The sequence below is a fragment of the Balaenoptera acutorostrata genome, chromosome 10 (assembly GCF_949987535.1).
Source record: "Balaenoptera acutorostrata chromosome 10, mBalAcu1.1, whole genome shotgun sequence".
Lineage (NCBI taxonomy): Eukaryota > Metazoa > Chordata > Mammalia > Artiodactyla > Balaenopteridae > Balaenoptera > Balaenoptera acutorostrata.
Window position 1 is genome coordinate 82,304,662 of NC_080073.1, and position 15,498 is coordinate 82,320,159.

Below are 15,498 nucleotides of genomic sequence, written 5' to 3' on the forward strand. Positions count from 1 at the left end.
CATGGGCATCTCTGCCACCACAGGAGAGCTGTCTCATAACCAAGCTAGTGCAAAGCACATGTTGAAAGGGAATCTTTGGGGACTCCCTGGCGGTCCAGTGGTTAAGACTCCATCCGCGCTCCCAGTGCAGGGGGCATGGGTTTGATCCCTGGTCAGGGAACTAAGGTCCTACGTGCCACATGGCTCAGCCGAAAAAAAAAAAAACAGAAAGGAAATCTTTGTTTCAGTCAACAAGCAAACGTCCACATTACCCCTTTCCTGTTTTTCGATGTGAGGAGGCGGGGGGACAAATATCTGTACAAATACGAAAGAAAGAATTATAAGGTGGAGTTGCTGAGATCAGGGAATTTAGAGGAAGAAGAGCAAATGCTCCAGACCAGGTGGACGGTGCAGGTAGGAATGGTTAAGGAGCTTGGGGGTGGCTGAGAAGGGGAGCAGTTTCACAGGGAGATGGGGCCTAGAGGGCAGCTGGGGATGGAGTGGGGGAGCGGGGGAACGTTCCAGGCACGGGAGTGCAGAGCGGAGATGGCAGCGTCAAGGCCCTGTGACGAGACCCGGCTAACCAGAGCAGAAGTCCTCCTGGGGAAGTGGAAGGGAGTACACAGCTGAGGGAACAGCAAGTCTTGAAGATAGGGAAGGAGAATCAGCCTCAGGTGTCGCCCTGAGCGTCCTTGAGAGTGATGCGGGTGGCGGGACAGCAGCTGAGTGTTGGGAGAAGTGAAGATCTAGCTACCCTTTTCTTAGTAGGTTAGAGAAATTAATTTCTGTAACTCTGTGGAATGCATATCATTTTTATACACATTTGCTCCCCCAGAGTCTTTTATCTTGTAAAATATGTCTCTTCCGCCTTGCTTTAGACTTGAACCTTGCCAATGGACCTGATTGGTTTTGGTTATGCAGCCCTGGTGACATTCGGAAGCATTTTGGGATATAAGCGGAGAGGTGAGCCCAAACCAGATTTTTCATCAAAGAGAGGTTGGTGGTTGTGCTAGGATTGTCTGAGGGTCTGTAAATAAGACAAGAAGCTAATGAGGACCAGCACGTGGTGGATGGGATTCTCGGAAGGATGGGGGTTCCGTGGGGCTGGGTGGACAGAGCCTGTCATTCCAGAGCCTGGGCATCTGGGTCTCCCTTTACCTGTTAATATCAATTGCATAATTAATTGACTTACCCTCTTCAGGGCTACTCACTTATTATCAAATGAGGTTTCTGGTTTGTTTATATACTCATAGTGTCAAAAAACTGAATTATGTTGATACTGTGTGTTGCAAAGGAAAATTACTTAGATATCATATCTGAAGTGGTTTCTTCATCTCTGTCCAAAGATGGAAAAAAACACCCGGTTGATAAATTGAAGGATTTTCATGGAGAAAAATGAAAGATCAAGTTTTCTGTTTTGCTTTGTTTTAAGGTAAAAGCATTTGCAGTCATGGTGTCTCATATTTGTTTCTTATATTTTTAAGAAATTCACTAAATGAAGTTATATTTCGAAGAGTGTTATATTGGTGACCTTGGGGGACTTGAGTTTCAGGTCTATATGGTTATCAGGGTTACTTCCTTCGTTAGCGGTTTTTCGAAGGGTAGGAAAAAGGGAGAGAGAGAGAGAGAGTGTGAGAGTGTGAGTGTGTGTGTGTGTGGGGGGGCTGCTGGAGGGTGTGGGAGGAGAGGATTACTTCCGTTATAAGGCATCTTCCTTCACTTGTTGCCTGTAGAATTAGACTACAACCTAGTGCATGTGGCTTCTTGTTCTGGATGGGTTGTGTGTTTTGGTGTGGGAGGTGCTGCAATCTGAATTTAAGGGTGGTTCTTAACCCTGCTGCAATCTGACTTTCCTGTAGATGTTTAAAAAACAGAGATACCTTACAACTGAATCACTTTGCTGTACACCAGAAACTTAACACAACCCTGTAAATCAACTATACTTCAATAAAAAAATAAAAATAAAAAATAAATTTAAATCTAAAAAGAAAAACAAAAAAAAACCAGAGATGCCTTGACCCTGGGGATTCCAATCCGATAAGATTCTAAATAGATTGAGTGCCCTGAAGTGGGGACTGTGTGTGTCGGTGACAGTGTCCCTGGCACATGCCCCCTGCAGTGCTCCGTGTCTGTTACAGTGCCCCAGGCAGCGCTGAGCAGGGCAGGCGCTGGGTGGGGGAGGGGATGGATGGGCGGCTGGCTGGCTGCGTCAGTGACCAGGTTCTCCCTGTTACTCAGTGTGGTCACAGGCCATCCCTGAGTCCTGATGTGTTGAGGCTGGAAGGTTGGTTAATTATTCAGGACAGAACCATCGCTTGGTTTGAATAGGCCCCCCTCTCTACCTCCATGAGCTGAAAATATCATTTCATCTTATTTTTATCATCACAACCTCAGTAAAAAAAAAAATGGAGGCAAGGAGAATAGGGGGAATAAAAGAGGGGCGCAAAGAAGTCAGGTAATTGTCCAGGACCATGCAGTCGCTGTCAGAAGCACTACTACAAGGCAGGCTTTATCTCCATACCTACCCCTCCCATGGCTATGTACCTGGGGTTCCTCTGCCTCGCATTTGGGGTTCATCATGAAACAGTCATGTCTTAGAAACTGTCCATGGATAGCCGATACCGTTACAGTGCCCAAGAAGAAATGCATTTTTCCACATGTGAAGTGATGAAGGCATACCTTTCATTTGGGGATTCTCTCTCTGAGCCTGTGCTTTTTTTCACCAGGTGGTGTTCTGTCTTTGATTGCTGGTCTTTCTGTTGGATTTTTGGCTGGCTGTGGAGCTTACCGTGTCTCCAATGACAAGCGAGATGTAAAACTGTCCCTGTGTGAGTAAGGCGTTTTTCCCAGTTACAGAGAATCAAAGCTTGGGGATAATGTTTTGATAACCTAGCCTCCGTGTACTAGAAGATACTGGTCACATGGCAGGTGGGCATATGCATGTGTGGAGACAGAACACTGTTCTTGTTCCTTTCTACACAGACCTGATCAAAAATAATGATGTTGCTGCCAGGCCTTCCAACTCAGAAGAATATTTCTATAAAACTTGTTACTAGAAAAATAAAATAAAATTAGAAAAAGCAAGGAATTACGTCTGGATTTTCTGCTAATGCTCCTAAATGCATATTAGCATAGTTTGTGTTACTGTGAAAATATCTAAAAAGAGACAGCCTTGCATTATTTTATTTAATTCACAAACAGCTTTTAGATCCCACTTTGCCTTAAGATTTAGAAAAGCAAGGCTGACTCTTTTAGCTTCTTCCCTTGTTGGGCTTATAGTAGGAGAATGTCCACAGGGAAAATGGAAAAAACTTGTGTGTGTTTAAAGCCCCAGGATGCTTGGCGTTCTTCTGTCTGGGTTGAAAGACAAATACAGGGAAGGTTTGGAAAACTACACCAAGGAAATGGTCTCTGTTTAATTTGATGATTATGCAAAGTGCCCTGGTGGGTGTGGAAGAAAATACAAAGGAAGACAAATTGTACCAGTTCTTTGTTTGAGGGAGAGGAAGAGATTAAGTGGGATTTTTTCCCCTTATTTTAAGTAAGAGCAAGGGATATTTTTAATAATGAAATTATGTCAGAAGATAAAAAGATATCAGCAAAAAAAAAATATATATATATATATACACACACACATATATATGTATGTATATATATAGGGCTTTTTATTCATATGCACTTAAATAGTTAATGTATGTTTATTGTCAGTCATGTTTTTTATATCAGCAAGTGATTTTTCCTTAAGTTCTTAAATTGTGACATCAGTGCCCTAATCTCTTACATAAAACTGCTTCCCTCATCATATTGGTTTAGCTTCTAAAAGGCTGGTATGATGCTTCTGAATTTAATATTATTAGGCTGTTTTTATTTACTCTTCAGGCATCAAATTTCCAAAATAGAATGCTATAAAATAAAAACAGTCAGCCTTTTCTTAGGATTATTTTATTAATCAGGTCTTACTTTAAAGATTTACTTTAGGAACTGATTCTTTTCCTGCCATTCAGCTAACTAAACATTTATTGGCTATCTCTTGTGGGTCCAGGTATACTGCCTAGTGTTCCTAAGGAAACTTGAATAAGACACAGTCCTGACCTTCCCAGGAGTGTTCTATAAATAGAAATTAAGTTAGAAAAAGACTTTTTCTTTTGAAGATATTTCAGGAATGGATTTTAACATGCTTGTTTCCTCAGAAACCATTTTGATAAGCTATTTTATAAAGTGTTTTAATAGAGCACTTTATCTTTTCAAGAAAATAGCAGCTCAGTACCAATACATAATAGTTGTTATATTAGAAAGCTAAAATGAAATCATTTTTTCCACAAGCAAGCACTGATAACATGTTTGAAACTCTGGTTCACGCACTGGTTTGGTTTTTAGTTACAGCTTTCTTCCTGGCCACCATAATGGGGGTGAGGTTTAAGAGATCCAAGAAAATCATGCCAGCTGGGCTGGTTGCAGGTTTAAGGTAAGAAGAACTTATTTTGATCTATTCTTTCCTCTGTCGTCATTTTGAAGTGCTGAATTTTTGGCAAAAGTCAGTTTTAACTTAAAAGATCAAAGTAATTTGTATTACAATCAGCATGATTATAAAACCTTAAAATATCATCCATTCAATCAGTTGTCAATCAATTGTTGACATTTATGTGCGAGTGAACATTTTTATCAAATACACTTAGCGTTGCTATGCTATCTGATCACATGTACACAGTTACCTCTTTCAGAATAAATAAATACAGCCTCATTTTTTCTCAGGATTTACCTGTCTGAGACAGTAAATGTATTCATTTAAATCTGATAATCTCTCTTAGAGAGTTGGACAAAGTGAAAGTCTGTCGCAGTTACTTTGAAATTTTAAGGGAGAAAACTTAATATTTTTTAAAAAGATAAATAGGGAGCTTCAAGTTTCTCTTAATCTCAGTAATTCAATCCATGAGATTAAGCACATTACCAAGTAAAAATTTATACATAACATTTAAAATTCTTTGGAAGCTGCCTTTATATGTTGACAGCTATCGACATGTTCATTTTCTTTGATGTACGTTTTCACTTTTTGGAATTTATTCCAAAGAAATAATGAGATGTATACAAAGACTGATGTTTATTGCAAGTTTATTTCTAGTGGAAAACATGATGAACTGAAAAATTAGAAACAGCTTGAAAATTCACCAGTAAGGAAATGGTTCAATAGGTGTTTTGTCTACTTAATGGAATATTGAGCAAGCATTACATGTCATGTTTTCAAAAACTGTTTAGTGGCGTTAAAAAATATTGACATAATAGGAAATGAAAACAGAATAAACAAGCAAATATAGTGTGATCTCAATTTTTTAAAAGTCTGGGTATAGAAAAACAAGATAGGAAGGAATATTTCAAATTGTTAGTAATCTCTAGGTGGTAACGCAATGGGTAATTTTCTCCTTTCTACTTTTCAATAGAATTTCTAGTGTGGCTGGATATAGTGTTTATGATTTGGGAATGAAAGTGTGATTATAAAGGACTGCTTTCTAATGATAGCCCTGTTCTAATAATGATACTTGGTGGTGGAAGGGGTCAGAAGTAGGGTTTATAGGTCAAGAAGACAAGACCCCAAACGTGGAAAGAAGCTGAGATAGTAATTATGACATCCCCAAATCACCCCTTGATTAGTTTTTCAAGTTGCTGGCCTTTACTAGTGTTTGAAAGTTTTGTGTTTCTTTCCAGACCTTTCTCTTACAAAGGTTCATCCCAGATTTTCAGAACAGTGAGTTCTGATTTTTCTCCTTCATTCAGTGAACATTTTTAAGTGGCTAACTCAGTCACGTCTGGAAGTTCAAGTACAGGGATCCAGGGATGGTGAGATCACCCCTGCCCCAGGGAGTAGAAGCAGGGCAGAACGCTGGGAGCCAGGGTTTAGTACCACATGGGTTAGGTGAACGCACAACCCTTCCGTCTCACACCTGCTGAGTCACCCTCCCCTTGGCTTTCTTTTATTTTAATCTAGCCTCATGATGATCCTGAGACTTGTCTTACTGCTGCTCTGAGAATCCGCAGGAACTGAAAACTAAATTTGAGTCATTCTGCTGTAATGGGCAGAGCCTACTCTTTGTATTGAAAAGATAAATTCCAATATGGAATGTTCACCGTGATCTTATTTTATGATAGAAACTGCAAAAGAAACACTGTCACCTCTAATATGGACACTGGTTTGAGGGATTTTTTTTTTTTTAAACAAATGGTTTAACTGTTTTCTAATTGTCAGGTACTGGTTTCATTAAAGATATTTAATAAATCGTGATACACTGTTTGCTTTGCTGTGTCATGTGGTTTTTGTTTGTTTTTTGTTTTTTGGGGTTTTTTTTTGACAGTTCCAAATACTCATGTCTGAAATAAGCTTAAATTAAACTACAACTTACAGATGATGGAACGCCCTAAGTGGGCTTCACAGAATGCTAATGTATCTATTTGTCATTTGTGTTATATTTAAAATTTTTTTTTCCATTTTAATGTATGGCTACCAGTGTTTTTTCTTTCTTTAAAATGCTTCATCCTCAGCACACTCTGTACCAATGGAATGTATTCAGTATTCAAATAAAAGAACTTCTGTTTTAAACCTGTTTCTCTCATTTTAGTATCCTCTCTGTATACTCAAATCATCTTTAACATGTAAGTGTTCAATTATTAATGCAAGAGATTGGGAAGGAGGATTATTTAAGCCAGAGATTTCCTCAGGAGCAGATATTCTCATTCTCTCTCTCTCGCTGTCTCTGAAACAGTAATAATTCTGAAACAAAAACGATTTGTCCCAAATCACCCCTTCACTTTTAGGCATGGTTATGATTGTTCGTGTCCAAGGTGCTTACCAGTAGACCTGAGTCAGCCCAATTCTCCCACTGACTGCTCTGTGCCCTTTGGAAGGTCATGTCCCCTTTCTGGGACTCAGTTTCTCATCCTTGAGGAGGAATTTGGACTAAGTGATAGACCAGACTCCTTAAAGCTCTAAAAATCTGCAATTTTGGTCCTGTTGGCTGTGTGCAATGGTGTCAGATCTCAGACCTTTCTTTACATGAGATGGTGGGTAGAGTCCCAACTGATGGCAACAGAGCTGATACGGTTATGTTTCCCAGCTGACCTACAAGGAGGTTGTTAAACTTTCAGAAACCATTCAATTAAGGGTAGAAAGAAAAGAAAAGGAAAAAAAAAAAAAAGCAAGCCTAGGGGGCTTCCCTGGTGGCGCAGTGGTTGAGAATGTGCCTGCCAATGCAGGGGACACAGGTTCGAGCCCTGGTCTGGGAAGATCCCACATGCCGCGGAGCAACTAGGCCCGTGAGCCACAACTACTGAGCCTGCGCGTCTGGAGCCTGTGCTCCGCAACAAGAGAGGCCGCGAGAGTGAGAGGCCCGCGCACCGCGATGAAGAGTGGCCCCCGCTCGCCACAACTAGAGGAAGCCCTCGCACAGCAACGAAGACCCAACACAGCCAAAAAAAAAAAAAAAAAAAAAAAAAAAGCCTAGTAGTTTAACCAAATAGGAAACCCAGACAGAATCCTTTGATATACTTTAAAAACAAAACAAAACAAAACCCACTAGTCCTGATGGTGCCAAAGAGGTGGTTCATAAGCAAGGCTGGGAAGGCGGTGGTCATTGGGATGCTCCACGCACGTGCTGACTGTCAAAGATGATGGAGAAAGACCTCCAGACCTGAGTGGACAACAGCTTGTACTCAGACTGTGATTCTGATACTGAGGTAGAAACTAAATGGGAGATTGATCATAGAAATATATACCCTATCTGTAAAGTACTCCAGTGATTGGAAGTGTAAGAAGCTAGTTTGAAGCTATGTCCTGGACTTTTCAAAAGGAGGTGGAAGTGGGTGATGGTTGATGTACGGTTGGTTGGTTTTTTGTTTGTTTTTAAAGAAATCCTTGGTATCCATTGGATTACTTACGATTTTACTCTTTTGCAGTAGAATGCAGAAGAATTCTAATTTGTATGATTCTGATTACTTGGTGTTTTACCTTTTTATGAGAAACAGAAAAAGGGTGTCTGACTTACAGATAAATATTAGGTAGTTTATTTCTTTATGCTTTTTATTACTTTATTAAAATGGCCTTATGATTTCTTTCTGGGTGGTGCTACAGATGTGAAGTGAAATGTTTTCTGAGTTCTTTAGACTCTTTCATTTGTTAATACTCAGCTATTACAGTGCCCACGTTTTTAAGAAACATGCCACGTTCAGATTTGAATATATTCTTCACAGTCTCAATGGAGTCTTCATCTAGTGGAGATTTCCTCTGGCTTCCAGGCTGGAGAAACTTGTTAATTGTGGGAATGTAGCTGCTTCTGGCCTTGAATTCCTAAAACGCAAATGTATACTATCCATGAGAAGAGAATATGGCAAAATGCACAAAATATAAACGAGGCACATTTTTATATATGAGAAAAAGTGTTTATATCTTTCTCATTGCTGGTGGAGGAGAGGTATAAAATGGAATTTTCATACATTGTGTGGTCCTGCAAAGTGATGCCAGCCTTGTAGAAAGCAAGATAGCAAAATTTCTCAAGGAACCCAAAAATGTTTATAGGCTCTAACCAGGTGATCCCATTTTTAAGATTGTATCCTAATGATGTAATCCTAAATGTGGAAAAATTCGTATCTGTGAAGATGCCGTTGCAACATTAATTATAAAAGCAAATATTCCAGAGCATCCTGATACGTAACTATATTAGAAGTTCTCATTTTTCTTAAATCATAAGCATTTTTCATGTTATGTTATCTCTGAAAACATAACTTTCAGTGGCTGTGTAAAATTCTATTCATGGATGTATCCTCATTTGTGTAGACATTTCTCAGGTATTGAATATTTAAGTTGTTCACGATTTTCACTATTTAAAATTATTCTGAGTGCAATAAATAGAATATTATATAATCATGAAAAATGTCAAATATATATATATATATATATATATATATATATATATAACAGACTACATTGTATAAAAATGAGCCAGACTAAATGTAACAATACTAACACATGCTTATAATGTAATGTGAAGTGGAAAATTGAGGCTGCAGAATTATCAAACTTGGATGACAACTATTTTAAATCAGTGTATTTTAAAAAGGATATAAAGGAATCCACCAACATAGCAAAGTGGTTTTGAACTCAGGCTGCGGAATCAGACAGATAGGTGTGAGTCCCAGTCCTGCCACCTACTAACAGTGTGACCTAAGAAAAGTTAGTTAACCCCCCCGAGTCTCGTTTCCTGTCTACATAGAGGATGGAATAAAGTGCATTCAGTGCTGGCACAAAGCTTGGCGTGTAGTAAGTGCATAGTCCATGGTTATGGTTATTGTTATACTGTGGCTCTGTTAGGATGGGATTATCTTGAGTGTTATCCCCTCACCTTATCCACAGAAGAAGCCACTGGTATTGAGGGTCTGCTACGTTCCAGGCAAAGCCTTTGAGACTTAACTCCTGCAAGAAGCCTGGCCCGGGTGACCCTCATCTGCATTCCCATATATCGTTTTATTTTTCACTTGCTCCGTTATGTTGGGGTTATCTGTCTGTGTGCATGTCTCCCCCACTAGGGAGTATTCCTGGAGGGCACCTTTGCACCCTTAGCAAAGGTCTTGGCATAAAGAAGTTAGGAAGTTCTTAAAGGATAATGAACGACTGAAGGGAAGGTTAAATGAGTGACACAAATCCCTCCTCCCTGCTTTCTTGGGAGGTGTTTGGGGAGCAGTACCTGGAGCAGATGGAAGCCCGAGAGGACACTGGGTCTGCACTCTTCAGCCATGAAGATGACTTCCAGGAGCTGGACATCGGCCCAGCTCAGCCGATTGCCCATAAGAAAATCTTGCCCGTGGTCTCTTAGCACCTGTGTGATAGTTGAAAACGAGAAGGTAGAGGATTTAGGGACATACAAGTTAAAGTCAGTGTGATTTGGCAGAAAGTCCCCTAGAAGTTCAGAGACCTAGTTCCTGATCTCTGCCACCAGCTCTCTGTGTGAGTTCGAATAAGTCCCACCTCTCTGAGGGCTTCGGTGTGTTCATCTGAAAGAGGCAGAAGAGCTTAAATCCTGAGGATGCTGAACCCTGGAAACAGCTGCTTCTCGTGTGCCTTTGTCTTCGTCTCACCTCCCTGTATCTGCTCTGCGAGCCTTTATAGAACGATTTGAGCACCGAAGCCTGGATTGTGGCTCCTCTAGGTCTGGGACCATACGCTCTCCCCGCACCATAGCAGGGTGGGATTTTCAGCGGTGCAACTCATCCTCACTAGGACCCACACCTTATTTTCACGAGAAAATTTTCCTCTGATAGGGCTCTGGATTATGGGGCATTTTGAGTCAAAATCAATTGAACACAAAATAAATGATTGGAATAGGAGGAAACTAAGGAATATTCTATCCCTAAAGCTCTGTGAGGTTATGCTACTCGGGCGGGGGATCAAGAGTCAGAGACATGAGTGCAGGCTCCTGTGTTTTTAGTTGCCTGACATTGCGTCTTTAGGCTCTGGTTGCCTCATCTGTAAAACGGGGATAACAATAGCACATCTTTCATGGAATTATTGTGAAGATTAGACGGGATCGTGCATGTAATGCATGACACAGTGCTTGGCACATAGCGCTGAGTGGAGGTGAGCCATCTATATGATTAGCACTGCTGGTAGTGGTGATGTTACTGTTTTTAGCCATGAACGTAGTCTGTGTACCACATAGTATCCAACTTCAGTCATCGGGAATAGTGGTGCTAAACATCCATTCTGTTGTCAATGTTGGTAAAATTATAAGATAAAAATCTCTTAAATTACATGCTAATGACAAAAGAATATATTATCTTTAAATACTTTTGAAAGAATGCTATGGAGAAAGCCTGAGTTATAAGATAATCACATTTGGTCCATCTTCCATCTGAGACCATGGGGACTGAAAACGCACCAACTGTAATTAAGGGAAAAGTACAATCTAGGAAGTTAGAGTACCTGTAATCTATGTCAAATACACAAGTATCGATTAAATAATCTACATCACATGAGTGGTCTCTAAAATGGTTGCTCATGATAAATATATTTAAATGTATATACTAAATCATCCAATGAGAACCAATGTTACTCAACCCAGAAAGGATGGCGTAAACCAGCATTGCAGGTGGGTTTAGAAAACTCTTAACATTTTTCATGATCCTTTCCTACATTAACTCATGTTATAATGAATGCACCTGGAGGACAAGAGCATTGATAACTAAGCAGTCATCCAACCCGTGTGTTAGGGATGGCACGGAGTATTTGCTTAAAGTTCAAGCTTTTTCAAACATTATTTTCCAGCTGTTAAAAATGCAGAGACAGGGAGTTCCCTGGCAGTCCTGCGGTTAGGACTTGGCGCTTTCCCCTTCCCCCTCCCCGTCCCCTCCCCCTCTTTTTTCTTCTTTCCCCTCTTCCTCCTCCTCCCTCTCTTTCTCCTCCTCCTTTTCCTTCTTCTTTTCTCTCTCTCCTTCTCTGTCTCCCTCTTTGCCTCAGGAGGGCCACAGTAAGGCTGGCCCTGCCCTTTTCGCACTTAACACTGTCAGCTGACCCAGTTTTCCTGGCCACTGTCTGCATTTCTCAGGACTAGATTCATGCAAGAGCATCGTGGCTTTTCTGCTCTTGCTGCCAGGTTTCTCTGCACCCTAATTACATCAGTCAGGATCCAGCTGGGAGACAGAACCATACTAGTTACTCTAGCAGAAGAATTTAATATAAAGAATATATTTTCTATCCTTATATAAATATTTGTATAGTCTTCTTTACTATAAAGAAGTGACTAGGTCCTGGAGAAGTGAAAGGCAGCACAGGAACAGTGTGGTTTTCTGAAGGTGACAACTGCGGAGTAGATATCATCCCTAACAAAGGGATGGGGCTGGAATCCTTCCAACTGAGAGCTTGGAGGTGGGCTCCTCCGAGTCGGATCTCTCACAAGCAAGTTGCAAGTTCCCCGTGCTGCCTTCCTTTCATAGAGACATTGAAAGATACTGTCAACATCATTTTCACTGCTCTTATTTAGAATATTTGTGTGTGTGTGTGTGTCTTTCACAGTAACGGAGCAACCATCTCATCCTTGGTCTAATGCAACATGAGTAACAAGGCTTTTATCTCACCTTGGATTAATTTCTCAAATTCTTCACGTGTTTCAAAAAGTTCTTCACACTAAAGGATGAAAGAAAGGGGCTTCCCTGGTGGCACAGTGGTCGAGAATCTGCCTGCCAATGCAGGGAACACGGGTTCGAGCCCTGGTCTGGGAGGATCCCATATGCCGCGGAGCAACTAGGCCCGTGCACCACAACTGCTGAGCCTGCGCGTCTGGAGCCTGTGCTCCGCAATGGGAGAGGCCGCGATGGTGAGAGGCCCGCGCACCGCGATGAAGAGTGGCCCCCGCTCTCCGCAACTGGAGAAAGCCCTCGCACAGAAATGAAGACCCAACACAGCCAAAAATAAATAAATTAATTAATTTTTTAAAAAATGAAAGAAAGAATATAAGAACACGTTGTTAAAGGAAATCCAAAAAAGAGGGGATATATGTATATGTATAGCTGATTCATTTTGCTGTACAGTAGAAACTAACACAACATTGTAAAGCAACTATACTCCAATAAAAATTAATTTAAAACAGAACGTGTTGCTATTATATTTTTATTATTATTATTACTGGTGATATCATGGAAAAAGAATGAAATAGAAGGGGGCTAAGCACCAGTTCAACCATTGTTTCAAGTAGTTATTAAACCCATGCTGTTTTTTCTGGGTCCCATGCAACTAAAGAATTTTTTTTTTTTTTAATAAAACCAAAGCAAAGGGTTTACTGAATTTAGTCGATCCAGGAATATGTATCCCTACTGTTTGCAGATGTAACATGCCCGGTACACTTTTGGGGCCACAGTTTGAATTCGGGTTCTCCCCTTAATTAGCATGGACATGTTACTGACTCCCTTCTAATGTCAGTTCCCTAATGTGTGAAAATGAAACTAACACCTATTCATGGTGCCCTCATGATGGTTAAATGAGATCATACCAAGTAAGACTGACTCTCGTGCCTGGTTCAGCAATTGACCATTGTTGTATTTCTTCCACATCATTTTCATGTGGATGGTATTTTTTGTCCCTTCTTTCCATTGTTCAAGAACACGCAAGTGTTTGTTTGATCATTCCATTATAAATTCTCTTTTTAAACACAAGAGGCTTAGACACAGAGGAATTAAATGGCAGTAAATCTCAGAAATAACTTGGTAACAATCTAACAATAGAACTGAGTGAACTCAAAAGACCCTCTGTTGCATTACCCAAGGAAACATGAATCAAGGTGTAGTCTATTTCTTGCTGCTTTCAAGATTTTTTTAACTTGGTTTTCAGTTTTATTGTTAGACCCTTACCAACCAACTTCTGGATACTTTCTCATTAAGATAAATAACACAAATTGAATGTGTGCATTTGGCATAGTACAATTTTAATATAAAATTTAAACACAATGAGTTTTTCTGTATTATTTCCTATCATGATTGGAGGTGGAAAAAACAACACATAACTGGAAAATAGTATTTTTCCCAAAGATTCTACTCTACCCCCTTTATAACAACAAAAAATAATTAGAAGTTTAAATGTTTACAATTTGGAATAATAAAAAAATATTAAGAAAGTATACTGATACATGGTTCCTTGGTTGTCATTCCTGAATACTTTATGTTAAATAATGTTAAACCACGGAGGTGTCAGATTGCCCTCATCCCTAAACCTTGAAGACCAACATTAACTACAATTCTCAAGAGCAAGAAACATCTCAGTTTCCAGGGAATCCTGCCATTTTCAGAAGACAAAGAAGACAGCAGCAAAGATGGAAAAAAAAATCTGTCTTCCCCTTATTCACTTACAAAATATTTTCAATATTATTGCACAAGTTATAGGAACTCATTCTAGAAAAATTAGAAAATATGGTTAAGCTAAAAATATTCGTCCTCCTTATTGGCCTTTTCTCTCAGATTGAGCAGGTGTTTAGTAGATGTGCACTTTTCCTTGTGATTATGTCTTAATGAGTAGAAACACAGCATTCAGAAGGTAGAAATTGGGCACTAAACTATATTTAAAAAGAATCCTTGCGTGAGGGTGGAGTGTCTGTGTGGGCATCTCTTCTTTTTTCCCTCTGCTCTTTGTTTTTGCAAAATAAGTTATCTCTTACCCTACTGTATATAAAATAGATGACCAACAAGGACCTACTGTACAGCACAGGGAACTATATTCAATATCTTGTAATAACCTATAATGGAAAAAAATCTAAAAAAGAATAGATAGATAAACTGAATCACTTTGCTGTAAACCTGAAACTAACACAACATTGTAAATCAACTATATTTCAATGAAAAATTTTTTTAAAAAAGAAGAAACAAACAAAAACCCAGAAAAAGTTGTCTCTGAGTCTGCTCAATGATGCCCAATATTAAGTATATTTCTCCACCTCCTCTTATTCTATGCCCCAAAACTTTCTTGGTTCAAGGAGTCGGTGGTGGGGATCCCTCTCTTTCTCTCTCACATATTTTCACCAGCAAAAAAAAAAAAAAAAGGCAAGAGCTGACATGATCTCCTTCATGCTCTTCTTCTCCAAGTCTTCATCTGATGCTTGGGAAGCCCAGAGAGGTTAAGTGACTTGCTTAAAGTCCCTCAGCTAAAGGGTGGAAGAACCAGGGCTGGAATCCCTTCTCTCCAAGCCCACTACGTTATAGATATTCTCATCTTTGCAGATGTCTAATTTGTATTTAACTACTTTTTATAGGAAGAAGCATATTCTAAAGTTAATAACAAACATGAGAATACAGATAGGGGTAACCAAAATATAAAACAAAGCTTCCCCCAAAAGCATTTCCCCCTAAATTTAAAGATTACTTGTGACTTTTATGAAGTGTGACTTGAAAAAAAAAAAAAAGCGTATGTTCATGATTTCAATTTCTCCTAAAATTTCTCATGTCAGGAATTCCAGGCTAATTTTTTACTGTCTGGTTTGGCCAGCCTCCAGAAGCTCGGAGAGCGGGGGGCCCAGTCTCAAATTGCAACAAGGGCATTCTTGTTACCTTGTTAGGCCCTATGGGCCACTGGGGAAGGGGAGAGAGGGCAGCTGTGAGCCCCGCCAGGCCCAGGGGTGCACAGTCTGGATGGGGCCATGAAACAGCATGGTATGCCTCAAAATTCCTGAGTAGATACCATCTGAGGAATTTTCTGGTAGATTTAGATTGAGTTTTGCCAGATCACACAGAAAAGTTTTCCCAGGGAACATTCCTACAAAAATGATGTGTTTTCCTCAGTTTTATCATATGCTTGAAGGCTTACTGTATGACTGCTGGAGCTCCAAAGATAAACAAAGCACAGCCATTTTGGCAAAGTTGTATATACTAGAGCATGATGACTCAGCTTTTGAAAATTTGCTGTGACTCACATCAAAAGGAAAATTCGGGCACGGAAGGTAGGTATTAACTATCAAACTTTCTGCTAACTCCGGCCAGCTCTGACAGTATCAATGCTGAATA

At 39.9% G+C, this 15,498-nt stretch overlaps 1 protein-coding gene across 1 annotated transcript; it reads left to right on the forward strand.

Moving 5' to 3' along the window:
- Window positions 1-836: 836 nt before the first annotated feature.
- Window positions 837-6,262, forward strand: TMEM14A (transmembrane protein 14A). Its single transcript, XM_057554010.1, has 4 exons — window positions 837-942; window positions 2,706-2,807; window positions 4,357-4,444; window positions 5,960-6,262. Exons 1-4 carry the CDS (start codon window positions 873-875, stop codon window positions 5,997-5,999), a joined length of 300 nt encoding a protein of 99 aa, XP_057409993.1. The 5' UTR covers window positions 837-872; the 3' UTR covers window positions 6,000-6,262.
- The last annotated feature ends 9,236 nt before the right edge of the window (window positions 6,263-15,498 follow it).

What these genes read in the sequence shown, in the direction of transcription:
- TMEM14A (XM_057554010.1), top strand. Translation starts at nt 873, where the DNA reads ATGGACCTGATTGGTTTTGGTTATGCAGCCCTGGTGACATTCGGAAGC. An exon ending in AGATGTAAAACTGTCCCTGT is followed by an intron (nt 2,808 to 4,356) that starts GTGAGTAAGGCG and finishes TTTGGTTTTTAG; the next exon opens with TTACAGCTTTCTTCCTGGCC. An exon ending in GGGCTGGTTGCAGGTTTAAG is followed by an intron (nt 4,445 to 5,959) that starts GTAAGAAGAACT and finishes ATTTTAATCTAG; the next exon opens with CCTCATGATGATCCTGAGAC.